General features: G+C 38.5%; 1 protein-coding gene across 13 annotated transcripts in view; it reads left to right on the plus strand.

Annotated features, from left to right (window-relative positions):
* LOC126337032 (serologically defined colon cancer antigen 8 homolog) overlaps nucleotides 1-23502 on the plus strand; it is a 285601-nt gene that overhangs the window by 112778 nt on the left and 149321 nt on the right. For all 13 annotated transcript variants that reach the window (XM_050001319.1, XM_050001324.1, XM_050001330.1 and 10 more), the window contains exons 5-6: nucleotides 12517-12758; nucleotides 15039-15177. In XM_050001319.1, the coding sequence (XP_049857276.1) occupies nucleotides 12517-12758; nucleotides 15039-15177 (381 nt within the window). The remainder of the gene's footprint in view (nucleotides 1-12516; nucleotides 12759-15038; nucleotides 15178-23502) is intronic.

Consider the following 23502-nt stretch of genomic DNA (forward strand, 5'->3'; position numbering starts at 1 on the left):
CCCACTCAAACCATAATGATTTAGCTTATCTAAAAGAATTCCATGATTTACACAATCAAAGGCCTTTGAGAGATCACAAAAAATACCAATGGGTGATGTCCGGTTATTCAGAGCATTTAATATTTGATCAGCATTTTCTGTTGAAAAGCCTTTCTGAAAACCAAACTGACATTTTGTTAGTACTTTTTTTTTACAAATATGGGAGGCTACTCTTGAATACATTACTTTCTCAAAAATTTTTGATAGAGCTGTCAGAAGAGAGATTGGGCGGTAGTTGTTGACATCCGACGTATCCCCCTTTTTATGCAATGGTTTTACAATGGTATATTTCAGTCTATCAGGGAAAACACCCTGCTCCAAAGAGCTATTACATACGTGGCTGAGAATCCTACTTATCTGTGGGGAACAAGCTTTAAGTACTTTGCTGGAAATGCCATCAATTCCGTAAGAGCTTTTACTTTTCAGTGAGTTTATTATTTTACTGATTTCAGAGGGAGAGGTTGGTGGAATTACAGTTGTTTCAAACTGCGCAGGTATGGCCTCTTCTATTAATAGCCTTGCCTCTTCTAGTGAAGATCTAGATCCTATTTTCTCCACAACATTTAAAAAATGATTATTCAAAATATTTTCAATTTCTGATTGTTTGTTAGTGCACTTGTCATTCAGTTTTATTGCACTAAAGTCTTCCTGTGCTCTTGGTTGCCCTGTTTCCCTTTCAATAATATTCCAAATTGCTTTAATTTTATTATCAGAGTTTCTGATCTCAGACATGATACACATGCTTCTGGACTTTTTAATAACTTTTCTTAGTACCACACAATAGTTTTTATAATATTGAACAATTTTGGCGTCAGTACTCCCTCTTGCTGTTAGATACAGTTCTCTTTTACGATTGCAAGATATTCTTATTTCTTTAGTTAGCCAAGGTTTTTTATATGTTTTCTTGGAATTATGTTTCACTATTTTCTTGGGAAAACAATTTTCAAATACCCTTAAAAATGTATCGTGAAATAAGTTATATTTCAAGTTTGCATCGGGTTCCATATACACTTCATCCCAGTCTAGCTGCTGTAGGCTTTCCCTAAAGTTTGCAATATTTATATTGTTAATTGAACGCACTGCTTTGAAAGTCTGATTTATTATACTGCATGGAGCTATGTCATGTACTGTAACAAGCTGTGGACTATGATCTGAAAGACCATTCTCAACAGGATAAGCATTTATGTCCTTAAACTTATCTTGGTCTATAAAAAAGTTATCTATCAATGTACTGCTGTTCTTTGTTATCCGAGTAGGAAAATCAATGACGGAGCTCAAATTGAAAGAACTGAGTAATACTAAAAGGTCATTCTTCCTATTACACTCTTTCAGGGAATCAACATTGAAATCCCCACAAATGATAATTTGCTTCCCCCTGTCTGACAGATAGCACAACAAAGCATCCAAGTTTTCTAGAAATAGCTGGAAATTCCCTGAAGGGGACCTATACACTGTTACAATTATGAAAGTGCCATCATTTAGTTTAAGTTCAGTGGCACATGCTTCCGTATGTTGCTCTACACAAAAATTTTTAGTTTCTAAATTTTTTGCACTGTGGAAGCTTTTGACATATATGGCAACTCCTCCTCTCATCATATTATCTCTACTTATATGTGCAGCTAATTTGAACCCATTGATACTAACCTTTTGCATATCAGTGACAATGTGATGCTCAGACAGGCATAGTATATCTATTACATTCTTGGTTTCTATATCTTCTAAACAAAGCAGAAGCTCATCAATTTTATTCTTCAATCCCCCAATATTTTGATGAAATATACTAACAGTATTTTTCACTTCACTTTTGTGAGTATCTTGAACTTTTTTAACATCTTTAGTACTTTTATTCTTCAATCCCCCAATATTTTGATGAAATATACTAACATTATTTTTCACTTTACTTTTGTGAGTATCTTGAACTTTTTTAACATCTTTAGTACTTGCCTGGCTGAGTTTCCCACTGGACACTGATCTTACACTAAAAAAGAGTTTCCACCATGAGATGTAGTTCCTCCCCCCTTTAAATTTCCTGCTATCAGCCCAGCCAGTTTACCCTTCCCTTTCCTGTTGAGGTGTAGGCCATGTCTAGTATAGTCCCACCTACAGAGTGAATCAACAGTAACCACACCAATGTGTGACCCCGCACCAGATCCAAGTAGCCGTTCCAACTCCAAATTAACTCTCCTGACAGAAGAGGTCAAATGAGGTCGGTCGTGGCGCTCCAGAACCGACACAAACCCAACACTGGTATGATTCGATGCCGATGCAATCTTTGCCAGGTCACACTTTATGCTGTACCCCGGATCTCTGTCAATACTGTTGCCCGGCCCACCCACAATAACCACGGTGTCTTCCTTAGTAAAACCTTTACATAGTGAACCTAAATCCTCTGTAACCTGTCCAAGTTCAGCACTAGGTTTGAAAAAACTTGTGACCTGGTAATCCAACCCTAATTCATCCTGCAGAAGTTGGCCCACACCCCTAGCATGCGAACTACCTAGCAACAAGACTTTCTTTCTCTTTGCAGACTTCCCTACATTCTTAATCAATTTGCTGCTGAAAGCTTGTTGAGCCCTGTCTACATCTACTTCTGTGAGAGGCTCATCAGTTTCTGACTGAGGCAACAGGTCAAACCTATTTTGTACATTAATAACAAAGCTGTCAGAAGAATTTCTTGGCCTGTTCCTCATGCCTGTTGCCACTTCCCACCACTGTTTACCCTTCTCCCCCCTTAACGTGCCCAGTTCTCGCCTAGCCTCATCTAACTCAGCCTGAAGGGCAGCAATTTTCCCCTCCTGTTCCACAATCTTCCTATCTCTACTGCATAGCCTACAGAACCACTGATGAGTCTCGCTCATTTTCCCAATTCCCACGCCACTACAGTCGCCCCAATGAAAAAAGTTACTACATCCATCACACCAGACCCCGGAGCTAACGATCCTACGGCACGTTAGGCACTTTACACTCATGGTACAAATCGATTTTAGTGACAGAAAGACAATTAAGTTACCGGAAAACAATGAAAATACGTGTACGAAAAATTAGGCCTACTTGCGACTATGTAAACAGTGGTTCAGAAGTTTTTTACTGGAAATTACTTAAGAGATGACGATACTCTACAGATATAAAGGGGCAGCAAACGTATTTAGCACACTAAACTATCAGTAAATGCACTTAAGATTGCGGTATGAAGTTTAATCTGAAAACTCAAAAGTTCGGCCTGGCCGCGATATGTAAACAAAACGAACTTTACGTGATTACTGTGAAAATACGCGAGTAAGACAAAAACCTTTAATGGTACGCTTGCAGAGCACTATAATTAACGTAATAAATTAGTTTAAAGTGTTAAAAAACAGTTTATTACTACTTAAATTACTTATCTTGTACAAGAGCTGTGACTCAGACGTCCGTGTAGCAGGCGCAGGGCTACCAACCTGTTGTTAAAAACTCAGGGTTGCTTATTTAGCAGTGAAAATATACAGATTATGTAATTATGACTGCAATAGAAATGAAATGGAAGTGAGTGGAACATGTAAGTAGGTGAATGGATAGTAGATGGACCATGGAAGTTCTGTCATGTATCCCAAGAGATAATAAAAATGAAAGAGAACAACATAATAAAAGGGGGGAGGGAGGTAGTAAACATTTAGGAAAAATGGGATGTTTGCAGTTAAGACTGAAATGTTGAAAAAATCTGGAGGAGCCAGCAGTGGATGTCAAATGACTGTTATTTCCATTAGTGTCTGATGTCCCACATTTTTACTGAGTGTGACTTAGTTTCAATTTACATATTGTGATAAATTATTAAGTGTAACCAGGTAAAAAGAAAGTAACATATTTCATTACAAATATGAATACTGTACCATATTCTCTCTCCACCATCTATATATAGTTAAATGAATGCTGTATCTCTGATGATGATAAATTTTGTACATATGCTGCTGCATCTGCAACACACAAAAATAACACTATCTTTCCTTCTTTTGTTGCTACTTTAACTACTCTTCTTCATTTTTAAATTTTCATCCTGTTCTTGTAGCCATGTGAGAAATGTTGCTTGATTTTGTTTGTACTGTTATGTGTGTAATATAGGCGTTTATTACTGAAATGGAGACAGTGTGTGTCCTCCTGAGGGTTTAACAGGGTAATGTGAAAATCTGAAGCACAGACAGAGTACTTGTACTTTTCGCTGAACCTAACTAGGGAATTCATTCATAACTACGGGAGTTGGACAAAAATATGGAAACACTACAAGACATGTGTGCCTGAATGTAAATGCAGATGCTAACAAAAATTGCAGGTTGCACTGTTGTATTTGACCACAAACAGCATCCGTGCAATGTCCTCAATATGTTGCAAATGTCAGTCATCAGAACAATATTCTGTGTTGCAGTAGATACATCAAATAGCTGCTTATAATGAGTAATTGTTATTTACATTTATGAAAAACAATTTTGGCTTAATCGCCATTTTCAAGTACGTTTAGATTGATGTGACGTCAATATTGCTTCGTTAGTGGACTGTTTTGTAACTGTCACTGCTTTAATAAGATCGTAAATGTTGTTTTCAAGATGGTGAAATTAAATGTTGGTTACAACATGACAGCAGTTTGACAGTTCCAGTATTAACAACTCTATATGTTTACAATAGTGGAACTGTTAAACTGCTGTCATGTCGTACCTAACATTTAATTTCAACATCTTGACAACAACATTTATGATCTTATTAAAGCAGTGACAGTTACAAAACAGTCCACTAACGACGCAATATGGATGTCACATCAATCTAGATGTACTTGAAAATGGCGATTAAGCCAAAACAGTCTGTCGTAAATTATGCAAATAAAGATTACTCATTATAAGCAACTATTTGATGTATCTACTGTAACAATCATGTCGTTATCAGACATATATTATGCTGCTGGCCCTAAAGAAGAAAGAAAACAAAAATAAAAAAAATTGTTGAGAATATTCTGCATAGTTGTCAGAGCTAAGTGAATTCAAAATGTGGACAGATTGTTGGTGCTTGTGTGCTGGGTGCTTCTCTAACCAAGGCAGCTGAAGTGTTGAGTGTTTCAAGAGGCACAATACTGAAGATTTAAACGAAACACCTGGAAAGCAGGAAAACATCATGTGTTAAGTCACAACATGGATGAAAGTGTGTATTGAGTGATCGAGACAGGTGGTTATGGAAAAGGATTGTGATAAAAAATAAGATGAGTTGACTTCAGCTGCAAAATTGAATGTCACACTTGTGAGGTACATAAGGTGGGTATTGCAGGATGAGCTGGTATTCCAAAACCACACATCAGTAATGCAAATGCAGGAAAACTTGGTGCCAAAGCCGTAAAAGCTGGACTATGGAGCAGTTGAAGAAAGACATTTTGTCAGATGAGTCTTGTTTCCCACTGTTTTCAACTTGTAACCAAGTTTACATCCCAAGAGTGAAACGTGGCAAGGGTTTGGTGATGCTTTGGGCAGCTGTATCATGGTATTCCATGGGCCCTATGGTTATTCTGAAACATCATGTTACTGCCTAAAATTGTGTGACAATTTTAGTTGATCAGCTGTATCCCATTGTACAACGTTTGTTTCCCAGTGACGATGCTGTGTTGCAGGGCGCCCTACACACAGCTGACATTATCTGGTTTTGTGAGTACAAAGATAATTACCTCATCTCCTCTGGCCACCACAGTCACAAAATCTGAATAACATTGAGCTGTTGTGGTCTACTTTGGAAAGAAGGATGCATGATCACTGTCTACCTCCATCATCCTTACCCAAACGTCCCAGTATTTTACTGAAAGATTGGTATAAGATTCCCTACAAAACCACACGAAACATGTTTTTATCCATTCTTAACTGACTGTAAGCTGTTTTGAATGCCAAAGGGTTTCTGACACCATGTTTTTGGTGTTTCAATATTTTTGTCCACCTCCTGGACAATCGATTGATTGCGCCATGACCCTTTTTGGTCCATTTTTTTCAGGGACCAGAGCTTTTAACCCTCTTTCATGCTGTTTGCAACATCCAGCAGTGGCAGTTTGGGGTCTACTGGCTGTACGATATATACAACTTGCCACAAGCTCCTAACCATTACAAGCTGCAAACTGCTGCACTGATTTCTGGAAGAAATCACACGACAACAGTAAAACGATGCATTAATGCACAAATAATGTAAATCTCATCATTGAATTCTTTGCAAAGTAAGTCTCACGTTGGTCTTGCATACTTCCTGTTCCATCATATTGCAGTGCTGTGAATGGCGCATACTGCACTTGACTTCAGGCTGAAAGGTGTATACAAAAATTTGTTGTTTATAAAGTTAATCCAGTGGCAACCGTGTTATTTGTACTCAAATGAAAGTACATGGAATTAATTGCCAATATTACGTGCAGTTTGCTTCCACTGTAAGCTAGCAAGACACTTTGTTAGCTGTAGATGGCTTCTTCTGCCTAACTACCACAAAGCAACAAACTCCAAACCTCATTTTCCATAACATTTTTCTAGGTTTTAGGGTTCATCATGTTGTAAAATGATTGACCAACATTTCAGCTGTGATATCAAGTAACCTGTATCAAGCTATGTAACACATCCGAGGTAATACCATTGCAGCCTTAACCCAGATATAATGTCTTCACTCCTGCCCTTATTATTTCTTAGAAAGAGAGTAAGTAAAACTTGTCATATGATTGGACAGTGGGAGCAGGAAGAAGGGTGCTGATGATCTTTATTGATTTATTTTAAGACGAAAATTTATTGGCCCACATTGTGAGTTGTTGCGTTACTGTTACTCATAGAGGTTACTTGCAGTAGTGGCCCAAACATTGGTGCATCATTTTATAACAAAATTCTGTCTTCAACCCCGAAGAATTTCATGTAGTACTTTTTCCCAAATAATTTTCTGGTTCCAAATAAGACATTTTTATTCTGATAAATACAAACAATATTACTTATTAATCAACATTGTTAAATTAACTAACATAAGCAGCTAAACATATATTAACAATTCAACAGCTAAGTCATTCAACAGATCTTTTAAACCTGTTCTTTTTGTCTTGTTTATGTAACTATGCAATGTGTTACACTTGGTCTTACTACATTTGAATTCAATTCAAATATCTTTCCTGGCATCCAAGAGGTTTTTCATGAATTGTGTTGCATAGAAGTATGTTTTGTAGATTTTTGAGGTTCAGTAATTATGATAAAGCTCATATTAATGAATAAATGTATGTATTTATTCTCTTTTGGCAATTCCTGATACAATTTGGGAGAAGTAAGCAAATTTGGCAGAGACATCTCTCTCATATAATTTGCTGTCAAACTGTAAACAAGACAGTAAAAACAAGCAACGCTTCTTGCTCACAACCATCTACACGTTGATGATAACTGAAATCTAAGGTGTTATGGTTGTGCACTTCAAGTCATATAGCCAGTTACAAAATTATAATTAGAGCATCGAGCACTGTCATTTTAGTAAAGCAAGAACATCTTACTCGCTGAGTTTTTGCATGCTGATTTAGTTCCGAGAAAAGATTTATGTTTCTCATGATCTGCTCCTTCACTGAAACATTGAATAACTGTTCCGACATTTGTGAAAGGAGCTATTGCCATTTGAGCAGAACATGTGGCAGCCCATATTGTATCACTCAACTTCATCACTCAGAATAGAATCAATGTCATCTTTAATTTAGCCTAAAAAAATAATAAAAAAGACAAACTTCATTTAAGTGATAAGGATTATTCATAGTGTACACTTGTTACTGTGCTAGTTTGTAGGACACAATACTACTAAAAAACATTGACAGAAAAATATATTAATTATAATCTCATAAATGTATCATATCTACTCCAACAATTACAGAATATTACAAGAAGTAGCATAATTATGTGGAAATGAGTATAAGACCCTTTAGTTCTTTGTGATAACTACAAGTACATACATGTCAAACAAATACTGAATTTTCCAAGGCAGGTTCTGGCTGAAGGTAAGTAATTGAGGAGTAAAGGAGACCACTCACCAAGTAGCAGAAGCATTGCAATGCTGGGATTGCTTTTCAGTAGGTAGACTGGGTGGAGTTTTTATTGGATTGAGTGGTTAGAGGAAGATCGTGGCAGGAACCTGGAGGAGGGGCTGGGGATGGGTAGGTAGTGTCTTGGAGGGAGGCAGCAAGTGTGCTGGATAGAAATGCAGGAGGGAGGGGTGGCGGGTACACAGGTGCTGGAGCTGGTGGGGTATGGTACACAAAGAAGATGATGTGGAGGCATGGATAGGAAGGGGAAATTGTTGAGAAGGGTGCAGGGACAGTGGGTTAACAGAGACTGAGGCCAGGCCTCTGATAAAATATAAGATGAGCCTGTGACAGGACTGGGGTAAGATGTGCTGGCTGGCTGAATTGGGGACGTATTTCACCTGGATCTTCCGCAGTTGTGTGACCCCTGTGGCAAGAGATTGGGAGGGGGAAAAACATAGGTGGCAGTATGCCACTTTAGGAGGGGTGGGAAGGGTATTGCTTTTTTTACACGCATGATCAAGCCCTAGCAAAGGTATGAGATATGGTTCTGTTGTTCCAGTCTGGGGTGATACTTGGTTACACGAAAGGGGGGGGGGGGGGAGAGGGGGATTGCTGCACCTTTTCAGTTGATTCTTGGCAGTGGTGGGAGCATTATGGGTGTGTGAGGTTATGGCATGTGAAATCTGTTTGTGGAAAAGACTTCTGGGGTAGTGTCTATCTGGTAAGTCCTTTGTGTGACCATGAGCATATTGGGCAAAGTAATTATTATCATTGCAGATATGTCTTACATGTGTGGCCAAGCTGTATGGGAGTGTTTTTTGATGGGGAAGGGATGACTGCTGTCAAAATGCAGGTACTGTTGGTAATTTGTAGATTTAATATGGACAGAAGTGTGGATGGAACCATCAGAGAGATGGAGTTCAACATCCAGGAATGTGGCACTTCGAGTTGAGCAGGACCATGTGAAGCAGATGGGAGAGAAGGTGTTGAGGTTATGGAGGAATGAGGACTGTCTTTGTCCTGGGTACAGATCGTGATGATATCATTGATGAACCTTAACCAGACAAGGAGTCACGGGAGGTTAGGAAAGTTTCCTCTAGATGGCTTATAAACATGTTGGCACAGGACGGTGCCATGTGTGTTCACATGATTGTGCCATGTGATTGTTTGCATATCTTCCCCTCAAAGGAGAAGTAGTAGTGTATGAGAGTATAGTTGGTAAGGTGTGTCAGGAATAAGGTAGTGGGTCTGGAGTCTGAACGACATTGGGATAGGTAATGTTTGATTGTGGAAAGACCATGGGGTGAGGGATGTTGGTGTGTATTGAAGCGGCATCATCAGCGACAGGTAAGGGTCCAGGTGGTAATGGTGTGTCAGTGGTCAAGAGTTGGTGAATAGAGTGGTTTGCATCTTTGATATGAGAGGCAATTTGGGCAATATCATGGAGGTGTCAGTCAGCAAGAAAAGAGATTTTTTTCAGTAGGATCATAGCAACCCGCTACAACATAGCGTCCAGGTTTGTTTGATTTGTGGATTTTGGTAAGCATGTTGAAGATAGGTGTGTGGGTGGTTATTGGGGTAAGAAGTGAGATGGATTCAAGGGAGAGGCTTTGGGATGAGCCTAATGACTTCAGTGGGGCCTGGAGGTTGTGTTGGACTTCTGGGATAGGACAACTCTGGCAGAACTTACAGGTGGAGAACTCAGACAGTTGCCAGAAGCCTAATGTCAAGTAGTCACTGTCTTTGTCTGCAGAGAGGATGGTTATGTCAGGCTCTATTCTGAGGTTGTGAATGGTTGTCCTATCTTATGTTGAGAGGCTTGTGTTTTCGGGAAGGGAACTGGGAAAGAGTGGTGAGGTAAAGAATTCCTGGAAGGTGACTGAGTAGCAGAAGGCAAGGTTCAGTCTTGGGTTTAGGTTCGCTTTGGTTGGAGAGATTGTTAGTAAAGAAATGTTTACACTGTAGGAGAATAAGTCTTCGGTGAATCCATCATGGTAAACTTGGTTATGGGGCTGAAGATGAGGCGTTTGGATAGGACTGAAACTTCTGTATAATTGAAGTTTTTGCTGAGAAGGTTAACAACACTGTCTGGGGTCACTTGAGCTCTGTATTTTATGGAGTGTTTGGAGGCTGTGGTCAATTGGGAATGTCAGCAAGGCAGGGTCATGATGCTATGAGGGGTTGATGAGGGGGTTCATTGTGCTTAGCAGGATAGGTGGTGAAGGGTACTGTTGCTTCAAGAGGGAATAGGTTTTAAACAATTTTGACTGGCCTTGATCTACTGACCCACTCTTCCTACATGCTACCAAACGGTTTCCCTTTCCTCTGTCCTTTCAACCCCTTCCAGTCCATGACTCCGTGTCATCTTCTTCTTCATACACTACAACTCACCTGCTCTTGTACTGTGTGTCGCATGCCTACCCCTGCACCTTTCACCCTTCCCTCCCGCATTCCTATCCTGCATACCTGCTGTCTCCCTCTGAGCCACTAGCTATGTGTCTCCAACATCTATTCGTTGTTCCTGCCTCTTTCTCCCTCTATCCACCTCACTTGACCCAACCCCCACTCCCTACCCCACCCCATTCCACCTACCAAATTTTAATCCTACAAGGTGTACAACTTTGCTTCTGTCGTTTACCGATAGGTGGCAACAATGGTAAGTAGCGGTCGAAAGAAACAGTTCACAGACTTCAGGCAGCTAGCTTGGGGATCTCGCTCAACAAAACCTCATTCAAACATTAGTTGATTTGTGTCATCATTATAAAGTTGTTCTTGATTGAAAATGTCAGTTTACGAGCCTAATTCTCGTCTTTTGTGGGAGGTGTTATTGTTTTGTTTTAATATGAAGAAAATGGTGGCTTAGTCTCATCAAATGCTCTCAAGTACATATGGTAAGGACGCTACACATAAAAGAACGTGTCGTGAGTGGTTTCAACGCTTCAAGAACAGTGAGTTTAACGTCGTAGACCGGCATAGTGAGGGAAGAGAGAATGTTTTCGAAGATGCAGAATTGGAGACATTGATGAGTGAAGACTCGCATCAAACTCAAGAAGAATTGGCACGATTAGTGGAGTGACACAGCAAGCCATTTCAAAATGTCTCAAGGCAATTAGCATGATTCAGAAAGAAGGAACTTGGGTCCTGTGTGAGCTGAAACCAAGAGATGTTGAACGGTGTTTGTGTGTTTCTGAACATTTGCTTCAGAAGCAAAAACAGAAGGGATTTCTGCATTGTATTGTGACCGGGGATGAAAAATGGGTTCATTAAGATAACCTAAATGCAAAAAATCATGGGGATATCCTGGCCATGCTTCCACGTCGACAGCTAAACTAAATATTAATGGCTCAAAGATCTTGCTCCACATTTGGTGGAACCAGCTCAGCGTCGTATACCATGAGGTGTTAAAACCAAGTGAAACGATCACAGGTGCTCGTTATGGAATGCAATTAATGTGTTTGAGCACAGCATTAAAAGACAAACTGCCGCAATACAGCGAGAGGCACGATAAAGTGATATTGCAGCACGACAGTGCTCGGCCCCACGTTGCAAAAGAGGTCAAAACGTAATTGGAAACAGTAAAATGGGAAGTCCTACCCCACCCACCGTGTTCTCCAGACATTTTTCCCTCTGCCTATAACCTGTGTAGATCAGTGGCACATGGCCTTGCTGACCATGAAGAAGTCACAAATTGGATCAATTCGTCAATTGCTTCAAAAGATGAACAATTTTTTCGACATGGGATTCGTGCACTGCCCGAAAGAAGGGAGAAAGTAGTGGCCAGTGATGGAAAATACTTTGAATGATACATGTGTAACCAATTTGTTTCATTAAAGCTTCAAATGTTGGGGAAAAAACGGCAGAAGCAAAGTTGTACACCTTGTAGCATTATGTGTGCTGGCACAATGTAGGTGCGTAGGTAGTGTGTGCGTGTGAGTGGGGGGGGGGGGGGGGGGGGGAATCAGGGGTCACACTTACACTCTTAAGCTCATCAAAATACTTCTTCCAAAACCTATCAAAGTTTTCATTCAGCATTGTGTGCGCCTCCTGATGACAGAATACTTCAGCTGTTTGGTGAGTGATCCCCTTTACTCCTAAAGTAAATACTGAATTCTGATGGGAGATTAGTTGCATGACCTGTAAAAGGTGTCTCATGGCCTCGCTTCTCTAACATAAATTTGTGAATGGAGATGGAAGACTCCATAGGACACACATTGCTGTGGCTTAAAGAACTATAACAAATGTTCAGTTCTTCACAAATTGTTATCAGACTTAACTTTTGTTGCCTCCCTAGTGACACTGATGGTGAGAATTTGAACCCACAGGAAATGAGAGGGTCATCATGCATTGCCTTTTATGTGTTTCTGTTACTTCTTGTGTTGGCCCCTATTATATTTATATATTTTTTATATTACTAGCCCTAAGAGAGTTAAAGAGGGTTTTATAATACTTCATTTGCCTTTCAGAAGGAAAAGAAAAAAATGCAGCCAGCTAAGAAGAAGCGCCTGGAAGGACCTAGCATAGTGTTTGAATCAAGAATAAGTGAACTGGAGGCGCAACTTACACAAACAAAAATTGATCTTAGAAAGGCACTAGAAGAAGTTGATATGTATAAGAAGAAACTGGCTGATGTGCAGTCTCATTCATTCGATGGAAGTTCCATTCCAAATATTGAAACTTACAAACATCAAATTGAAATTTTACAAAGGTAGGAAAATAGTGTATTTTTAATGCATCTTTAGCAATGTAAGTGCATACAGAAGATAATACTTCAACCTTTTTATTTCAATGAAATGTAGAATATTTTATGTGGACAAAACATGAGAAATGGGCAGAATGAATTTAATTATGATTTTCATGCAGGTGATGTTTTCACAACGAATATTAAGCCAGTATAATTATAAATTTTGTCTTTTGGAGGATCATCCATTAATTTTAAGTGTTTTCAGTTCAGCTTCAACATACATTTTTCAGTGACACAATTGTTATTAATTGATACTACTGTCTTTGAAGATTGCAGTAGGAGCAGCAGCATAAAGTATATAATTAATAAGACACCTACAGGTCAATCAGAATGATGTAAAATGCAAATAATTAAAATTACAGTGTATCTGTAATTGTCTAGTTTGCCAAAGCTGAGCATAAACGTAGACAACTGTAGTGGAGCGTTAAAGATTTTGTGTTATCTGCAGAAAGGAATAATTTATAAGAGTGGCCAACCTTTGTAAATTTGATTGAAGTATTGTGAAATTGCTATAAATCATGACATTGGCCTGCTAAAACACTGAATTATGGCTGTAAGAGAAACTGACAGCACACAAACACGAAATGGGAGTGCTGCACAAGGTAATGTTCGTCTCTCCCATATTGGAGTGGTTGGCTGTTGAATGTTATCTCAGGTGTTGGCTCAGTGGTGGAGAACTGCTAAGCGAGTGCTTTTGTCTGCTGGCACTATTTGCAGATGACTGTTGTACCATGGGCTGTGTTCATGTGTTCCTTTCGATAATCCTTCAATTTCAAAGTACACACCACTACATAAAAGGTGCCCGCTAACTGCCAATAAATCATTTTTTGCTTTTGCTTTGCATTGGATTACATTTGTGAATGATTACAGGTGAGATGCTGTATAAATGAGTCACATTCCAAAGTGCATTATCCACCACTGTATCATATGAATATCTGATGATGATCTAGGATATCACTTGGCATAGTTGACAATTTCAGATTTCTCATATTTTCGACAGTGGCTACTTCCCCTTTCTTTCCTTTTGCCTTAGAGAACACATTTTTAAAATTTAAAATTGTGTGTTACTACATGTTTACCTTAGAATTTTAGTGGACAATTACAGAAATTTCATTTATTTTAATAAAAAATGAAGATTAGTAGTAAAGTACTACTCACTAAGCGGCAGCAGGAGAACACACATATAAAAAAAGGTTTTAGATGTGAAAGCTTTTGGGAGAAGGGTAAGGAAGAGGGCTGAAGGAAAAGGACTGGAGAGGTTTAGGAAAAGGAGCAGAGTTTGGAAAGGTCACCCAGAACCCCGGGTCAGGGGAGATGTACTGGACGGGATGAGAAGGAAAGACTGGTTGTTGCAGACTGCACTGGATGAGATTTGAAAACCTGAGTGCTTAAGGTGGAAGACAGGTTAATATGCAAGACAGAGATTAATGCTAGAACATCATGAATGAGTTAATACGAATGAAAAGCTAAGTGCATTGTATGTAGTAGAGATGGGAGCGGAAAGGTGAAAAATAGATGGTTCTGAAAATGAAAGATATAAAAACTAAAACAGAGTGAAGAAAGGAGTAGTTACTTCAAAGAAATGCTGAGATGGAAGAAATTAAAGTAAATTAAGGCCAGGTGGGTGGCGTGAACCAAGGATCTGTTGCAGCGCTAGTTTCCACATATGGAGTTCTGAGAAACTGGTGTCTGGGAGAAGCATCCAGATGGCGCGTATGGTGATTGCCATTCATCCTGACTGATAGATTGGTGGTAGTCGTGCTGATGTAAACAACCGAACAGTGTTTACCTAACAGCTGGTATATGATGTGTTGTTTCATAGGTGGCTCTCTCTTTGATAGTATATGTTTTGCCAGTTACAGGTCTGATATAGGTGGTGGTAGGAGGGTGCAAAAGGCAAGTCTTGCAGTGGGGACAATCACAGGGTTTGGAGCCATAGAGTAGAGAGATGGGTGTAGAGGAAGCACAGGGCCTGTCAAGAGTATCGTGGAGATTGGGAGGGCGACAGAAAGATGCTGTGGGTGTGATCTCAGAAAGAATGGATCTCATCTCAGGGAATGATTTTAGGGAGTTATGACCTTGTTGAAGTAGCTGATTAATACATTCAGGATTAATAGTAACATTAATAGTGTATTATTCAAATAATGTATGTTACTTATTCAAAGTATTCTTTTCATATTTGATGTACTTCATGACTTGTGACAATAAAGCTATTTATTTTATTTTCATGACAATTTTTTTTAGGGAAAAGGAAGAACTTAAAGATAATATGGCCAAATTAAATATGGCTGTTGCTCAGATCAGAGAAAAAGAAGCTGATGCAACTCACAAGGCTAAGAGGACGTTAGATGTTGCTGACCAAGCAGAATTTGAGAAAGCTCAGGTTCGATTATTATGATTTAACTCCCTGCTGCATAATTATGGAGGAGAATGATATGACAGATAGCCTCATGAAATGGCTTAAAAATATTGCTATCTCATCTAATTACTATTTTTTGTATTTTTCTCTCTGAAATTGAGTAGATTTAAGTATAAATCTATAAATCTTGTAGTGAGTAGTTAATATGTGAAAGTACATGTAAATTTATAGACAGCAAGTATTTTTCTACTGTAATTAATATCACTAGCAAATGTGGATGCATTTATTGAAGCACTATGAGATCGCAGCTCGTGGTCTCGCGGTAGCATTCTCGCTTCCTGAGCACTGGGTCCCGGGTTCGATTCCCAGCGGGTCAGGGATTTTTTCCTGCCTCGAGATGACTGGGTGTTGTTGTGTCACCTTCATCATCATCATTCATCCCCATTATGGTCGGAGGAAGGCAATGGCAAACCACCTCCACTAGGACCTTGCCTAGTAATGCGGTGCAGGTCCCCTGCGTCGCTCCCCTACGCTCTGTAAAGGATTATGGGACTCATCATCATCATCATCATCATGTTCAAAACTGCCCATAGTGTTTTATGCTTTTTTGACAAGGGGTTGTTTATCAAAATAGTGACAATACATCAGACGTTACAATTTTGTACTTGCTTTAGTCCATAAATCACTTGTGATACACTGCAGAATTGTTGCATTAAATTCATGAATTTTTTCCAGTGAAATTCTTTACCTTTTGTCATATAGTGCAGCACACATTTTGGAAGGAAATCTGCATCAAGTTCACTGCTCTAAAATTTTCCAGTGATGCTCATTATTTCTTTAGTTGAGTGACTGGAGACACTGGGGGACATTCTTAAATTTATTTACATTTGCTGAAACCACACCTCAACAGTTTAGCAGTACAAATTCAGACATTATCATCTACGAAGACATTGTGCTTGTTAACATACAATATCTGTGTTATTGGCTGCACTTGGTCCTCTAAAATGTCCACACAATCTTTGCTGTAAACAACATGAACAGTGACTTCTATTGTAAACAGTAGTGAGTCCTGTCATATTTTGTCAGCACCAAAGCTAATCTATTGTTGATGGTGCTCAGAGCTCCAGCTAAACATATTTGGTGTGTTCACTTTGTTTCTCGCTGTAACTACTACAGTGGAAATTATTGGAGATTCTTCTTATGTTCTGATGTCTTGTTATTGTTAAATAAGATTTAACTATTTTTGACATGCTGAACAAAGTATCAGTATTAAGTTTACTTGCTGTAATGAAGCTCACTTCAACTGTTTGCCTTTGTTGTAATTTTAAGATGTTCCAGTTTTCTATTTAACTTGTTCATCTTTCGTTCTCCTCCTTATTACTTGTAAGACACAAATATTCTTCTGATTGTTCTAAAAACTTCCTAAATTTGTACTCTGTATCAAAAATTTCCCATCATCATTTTGGGCACAACTAGGCTTGTCAAACGCTTTCATAACTTAGATGAATGCAAAGAAAAGGGGCTGTCTGGGGTGTTTATAAACAAAACATCAGTTGGGACACACACACACACACACACACACACACACACACACACACACACACACACAATCATGAGATTACTCACTTGAAGTAATATGATTGTTTCGAGTCTCTGTCTTAATACTCTTGAAATTTTTATTATTATCTGCTTGTAGCAGGTAAATTTACATGCATTGCATTGTTAGCAATGTGTAAATTTTTTACAGTTACATAATATTACAAACATTTTACAATATGCCACAATTTCTGGACTTGTTTCGTACATTATGTTTTATATTATAGAAATGTTTCAGTCATTTTTTTTAAAAGCAACCCATATCAACATCTTAACTTGGGCAATAAATTATGAGACACACTACTTTGACATAGAGGCTTTTTGCTGTTTAAGTTAATCTTCTGTTAACCATGTGAAAGTCTTTTTGAGCCTTGTATCATGGTTATGAATTTCCATGTTCCTATTTTGATCTTAGTTTCTTCTTTCAGAAGCATAATGTTTCTAGCATGTACATGCCATAAACTTTGAGAATATTGAGTCAAGTGAATAAGCTTTTGCAAGATGTTCCTTGTTTTACTTTTGCTATGATCCTCAGTGCCCTCTTCTGCATTATGGAAGCCCTTTTTGTAACCTTTCACGTAAACCCACACAAAAAATTGCATGGGATTAGCTGAAGAGAGTGTGGAGGCCACGACATGAATTGCTGATTGTCAACTCTACTTTGACAGATCCATCAGTCCATCAGTTTCCTGTTTAAGAATTTACATACATTGTGATCCAATGGTGTGGAGCACCATCCTGTTGATAGTTGAAATCCACAATCGATCTCCAGTCACAGCAAGAGCCAATTTATCACAATTCAGTGGTCTACGTGCCAAACTCACCTGCAGACATTCAGCCATTTCTTCACTCACTGCAGGCCGACCCCTTGGTTTCCTGATGCAGAGATATCCTGAAACCTTAAACTGTGCATCCCATTGGCGCCTGGTGAATCTTTTCGGAAGCGTCGTTACACTGTTGTGGCAGACTGATGTGAATACATTTCAGGTATAACATACACTTTCTTTATGCTTGTTGCCATCTTGCCTGACTTCTCATTGCTGTGGTTTTGTGGCAAAAATCTAAAGCACAGCTGCGGTGATATAAAAGTTTTTGAGTTTTTCGTTATGGGTGTCTTTAGGATGTCAGAATTAAGGTATGATTTTTATTTTATTTTTTAATTTTATTTATTTATTTATTTATTTATTTATTTATTTTGCAGGTGTCATCAACATGCTGCTTCCATGAAAATTGGTCATTTATGTATAAACCCAAAAAATTACATTCCAAACTGGTTTATGACAATTTCATCAGTCACAATATTTTGACTATTTAGACCACTCGGTTAAACTGAAGAATAATATTTTTTTTTTCTGTGTTAACTTTGAAGTTCTCTCTTTCAAAGTGAGCTCTAATGTTTTCAGTAAAATTTTGAATCTCCTCAACTAGGCTGGACTACTGTGGGCACAACAGGTAGACATGAGATGTGCCAGCAGCATACATAGTAATCAAGCGCTTATTATCTATAGAACATGAGACGTCATTTATGTAACACATAAACAGAAATGGACCTAAAATGGATTCCTAAGGAACACCAAAATGTATATTTACTTTGGGATTAAAGGACGCCACTCAATAAGCAGGAGCATTGAGTTCTTGATGGGCACATTCAAAAGAAAGAAAACGTATTGGCTTTCGGAGTTATCCTTTGACAAGCTGGAGAGGGGAAAAAAATACACACACTCACAGGTGTGTGTATTTTACTCTAGCTCATCAAGGGATAGTTCTGAAAGCTAGCAAGTTCTCCTTTTTTGTTAGCCTGCTTTTTGGTGAGTGTCTCCTTTAATCCTAAAGTATTTACATTCTACAAATGGTTTCATACAAAATGTATGTTACTTATTTTTGACTATATCCTCTCCACTATTTCTTCATTACCATATGTAATTTCTGTATACAGTTGTTTACCTTTTAAATATGTTTCCAGAAATTGCTTGATTTTCCGATGACACCACTCACCACAGTTGTGATAAGAGCATTTTATGATGTACTCTATCACAGGCTTGTGAGAGGTCCAGGAATATTCCAGTTGCTTGGGGCTTTTCATTTATTTTTTCAGGTGCATTGTGGACAAATTGTACTGCTGATGACATGGTACTTTGACCTCTTCTGAAGCCAAGCTGGAATCACTTACTATGTCAGCATTGTTGAAATGTTCCAAAATTCGTTTTAACATTATTTTCTCAATCAGTTTGCTAAATGTTGAGAGTAGGTCAATGGGTCTCTAGTTCTGAACATGATTTGCCATTTTTGTGTGTAATGGTTGGACTACGGTCAGTTTCAACTTATCAGGGCATATATTGTCTTCAGGAACATTTTTTATTAAATGAAATAATGGTTTCACTAGTTGTTGTTTACAGTTCTTCAATAGATATGATGAAATTTCAACCAATCTTCCAGATTTTTTGTTACTGTGGTTGGCAGTAAGCTGCAGGATGTCATTCACGCAATTGGTTCACCTCTTACTTTAATAACAAAATCTCTCACATATCATCATAATACAAGATATTTGTTACATGATACTTGTAATGATTTCTAGAATTTTTATCAGAAACCAAAAGGTCATTCTCCATAGTATTGAGAGTGGCTATGATGTGGGCCCCGTGAGGGGTACTGTTAAATGGGGGGGTGCCCCAGGGGTCAGTGCTGGAGCTTTTATGAATGATATGCCCTCTAGTATTACAGGTGATTCTAAAATATTTCTGTTTGCTGATGACAGTAAAGGATGTTGCAAGCAATGTTGGCACTGTTTTTACAGTTTCTGACACATAATTCAACAAAACATTACACTTTAATTTCACAGAATGGGCATATGACTAGAAAAACTGAACAGTTCAAATTTGTAGGTGTTTAAGTACATAGTAAACTGTTACAGAAAGCCTCCATTCAGGATCTTGTCCAAAGACTTAATGCCGCCATTTTCACTATCAGAACACGATCTGAAGTAAGTGATAGTTAGACACAAAAAGTAGTCTACTTTGCTTATTTTTATTCGCTTATGGTGTATAGTATAGTATTGTGGGTTACCTCTGCCATTCTCAAAGGATAGTTTTGGCTCAGAGACAGGTAGTTCAGGCAATAAGTGGTGTAAATTCGTGAATTTCTCGCCAATCCCAGTTCATTAGTCCAGATATTCTTACATTGGCCTCGCAATACATATATACTTTACTGTCATTTCTTGTTAACAGTGTGAGGTTATTTCCAAGAATTAGATCATCTCATTCAGTTAATACCATGCGAAATTCCAATCTGCACTGGGATCGCACTTCCTTGACTCTTGTGCAGAAAGGCATGTCGGATACTGCTGTGTCCATTTTGAGTAATTTACCACAAGAATTCAGAAATTTTAGCAGTAATCTATGTGCTTTCAAATATAAACTGAAGAGTTTTCTCGTGGGTCACTCGTTCTATTCTGTTGTGGAGTACATTGAAAAATTAAGGTTATTCCTGTGTTATACTGTTGACTGCAATTACGCAAACTTATGGCTTGTCGGTTTTTTGGATTATTTAACATTTTATTTTATCTGCTATTACTTATCTGTTGTAATTTCATGTACTGACTCATTCTATGACGGAGATTTGCTCCTCAATTTGGTCCTCCAGAACTAGACTAAAAAACAATCAGGGCACAGTTTGACAAAGCTAGAGACTATGAATGAGTAGCCCACTATTTGCACATTCAAATGTGGGCTCTGGAAGCTGCTAGGACAGTAGCTCTGTACAATTATCATAACGAAATCATGCTTTTATAAAAATACAGCTAAATCCAAAAGTTTTCAACACAAAGTGATATTTTCTACAAGTAAGAAAATGCAATATACAGGGTGTTACAAAAAGGTGTGGCCAAACTTTCAGGAAATATTCCTCACACACAAACAAAGAAAATATGTTATGTGGACATGTGTCCGGAAACACTTACTTTCCATGTTAGAGCTCATTTTATTACTTATCTTCAAATCACATTAATTATGGAATGGAAACACACAGTAACAGAACGTACCAGTGTGACTTCAAACACTTTGTTACAGGAAATATTCAAAATGTCCTCCGTTAGCGAGGATACATGCATCAACCCTCCATCGCATGGAATCCCTGATTCGCTTATGAAGCCCTGGAGAATGGCGTATTGTATCACAGCTGTCCACAACACGAGCACGAAGAGTCTCTACATTTGGTACCGGGGTTGCGTAGGCAAAAGCTTTCAAATGCCCCCCATAAATGAAAGTCAAGAGGGTTGAGGTCAGGAGAGTGTGGATGCCATGGAATTGGTCTGTCTCTACCAATCTATCGGTCACCGAATCTGTTGTTGAGAAGCGTATGAACACTTCGACTGAAATGTGCAGGAGCTCCATCGTGCATGAACCACATGTTGTGGCGTACTTGTAAAGGCACATGTTCTAGTAGCACAGGTAGAGTATCCCATATGAAATCATGATAACGTGCTCCATTGAGCGCCGGTGGAAGAACATGGGGCCCAATCAAGACATCACCAACAATGCCTTCTCAAATGTTCACAGAAACTGTTTTGATGACGTGATTGCACAGTTGCATGCGGATTCTCGTCAGCCCACACACGTTGACTGTGTAAATTTACAATTTGATCATGTTGGAATGAAGCCTCATGCGTAAAGAGAACATTTGCACTGAAATGAGGATTGACACATTGTTGGATGAACCATTCGCAGAAGTGTACCCGTGGATGTCAATCAGCTGCTGATAGTGCCTGCACACGCTGTACATGGTACGGAAACAATTGGTTCTCCTGTAGCACTCTCCATACAGTGATGTGGTCAACATTACCTTGTACAGCAGCAACTTCTCTGATGCTGACGTTAGGATTATTGTCAACTGCACGAAGAATTGCCTGTCTATTGCATGTGTCCTCGTCATTCCACGTCTTCCCCAGTTGCGAATCATAGGCTGGAATGTTTCGTGCTCTCTAAGACACCGATCAATCTCTTCGAACGTCTTCCTGTTGGGACACCTTCGTTCTGAAAATCTGTCTCGATACAAACGTACCGCACCACGGCTATTGCCCTGTGCTAATCCATACATCAAATGGGCATCTGCCAACTCCGCATTTGTAAACATTGCACTGACTGCAAAACCATGTTCGTGATGAACAATAACCTATTGATGCTACGTACTAATGTGCTTGATGCTAGTACTGTAGAGCAATGAGTCGCATGTCAACACAAGCACCAAAGTCAACATTACCTTCCCTCAATTGGGCCAACTGGCGTTTCTGGTCACATGTCCACATAACATCTTTTCTTTATTTGTGTGTGAGGAATGTTTCCTGAAAGTTTGGCCGTACCTTTTTGTAACACCCTGTAGAGTCATTATGTTACCTCGATTTAATAGAGGTCTACACTTTGATACACATTATGTAAATACTCATTTTAGTAAGGTTTGAAGCTCCTCTTTTCTTTCTTCCGTGTTTGCAATTTAAGAACTAGGTGGTCAAACACAGTTAGTTTATTTTTATATTTACTCAGACGTGTTTCGACACCAATGTGTCATCTTCTATGGGTTAATTTTTTTTTATTATTCCTGTAACATACAGTATCACATTTGTAATAATTTAACTACTGTTGGCCTAAGAAATACAATATTTGTAATTTGCTTCATTTTGTTTGGACACTCACCTTAAAATTACATCACTAACTGAACTGTATTATTATACATTGATTTTAGTGCTCGTTTTCGGTGATTTTTTGACAGCATGTCATCTGCAAACTAACCATGAAGAAAATTATTTTGTATTTGTGGAGAATTGTTTCGAGTGTACAGGTTATGTATGTTACTGTACTTACATTTTCAGTCCTGTTTCGTGTCCCTGATTGGTGTCTCAATCAGCTGCTGTTTAGTGCATTGCCTTCACTCAGATGATCACAAACTCACTACTTCACCTCATATGCAGTTACACAAAATGTGGTGAAATGTGATCTGCACACACACACTTCTGACAACACACTGAATGAAAGGTGTCATGTTATTGTCATTGCTCACTTGTTCATCGTTGGTCTTGTTTTCATTATGGTGCTCATTTTGTTGAAACATGTCTGGGTAAATATAAAAATAAACTAATTTTGTTTGCATAAGGCTGACTTCCAAAACCACCCAGTTTTTAAATCGCAAACACGGAAAAAACAAAAGATGAGCTTCGAATCTTAGTAATATGAGTATCTCAAATCCAAGCCTAGCATTTCCCATGAAGCTCTACAACAAATTCAACAATGCCTCAGTACAACTGCACAAAACTATCCTCAACCTTAGGTTTAACAAAATCTGTCTAAGTAATAACATAACCCCTGGTTTTGTAAAAGTCAATGTAAACAGCAAGTCACCTGCAGCACAAGTAACCAAAAGAATAGCAGAAATTATTTGGTTAGAAGAAGAAATTCATTTCCTATATGCGAAAAAACAGCAGCTTAATCTTCAACTGTAGAAAACACATCTTGAATTAGCCAAACTATTAGAAACACCAACCCATTTCGATGACATAACTCAAGAAATCAGGTCTTACACAGAAAAACTAATGAACAAAAAGAAAGAAACACAAAATAAGAAACTGAATCACCCCATGAGAATTGCCACAACAATAGATAAAGAAGACAGAATAGGGACCCAACATCAGTTCCATGACAGACTCGTCAATTTAACTTACATAGAATTAACAAAACAAGAAAGAGAATTATTTGAAAAGGGGACTAA

This window comes from Schistocerca gregaria, chromosome 2 (genome assembly GCF_023897955.1).
Source record: "Schistocerca gregaria isolate iqSchGreg1 chromosome 2, iqSchGreg1.2, whole genome shotgun sequence".
NCBI lineage: Eukaryota > Metazoa > Arthropoda > Insecta > Orthoptera > Acrididae > Schistocerca > Schistocerca gregaria.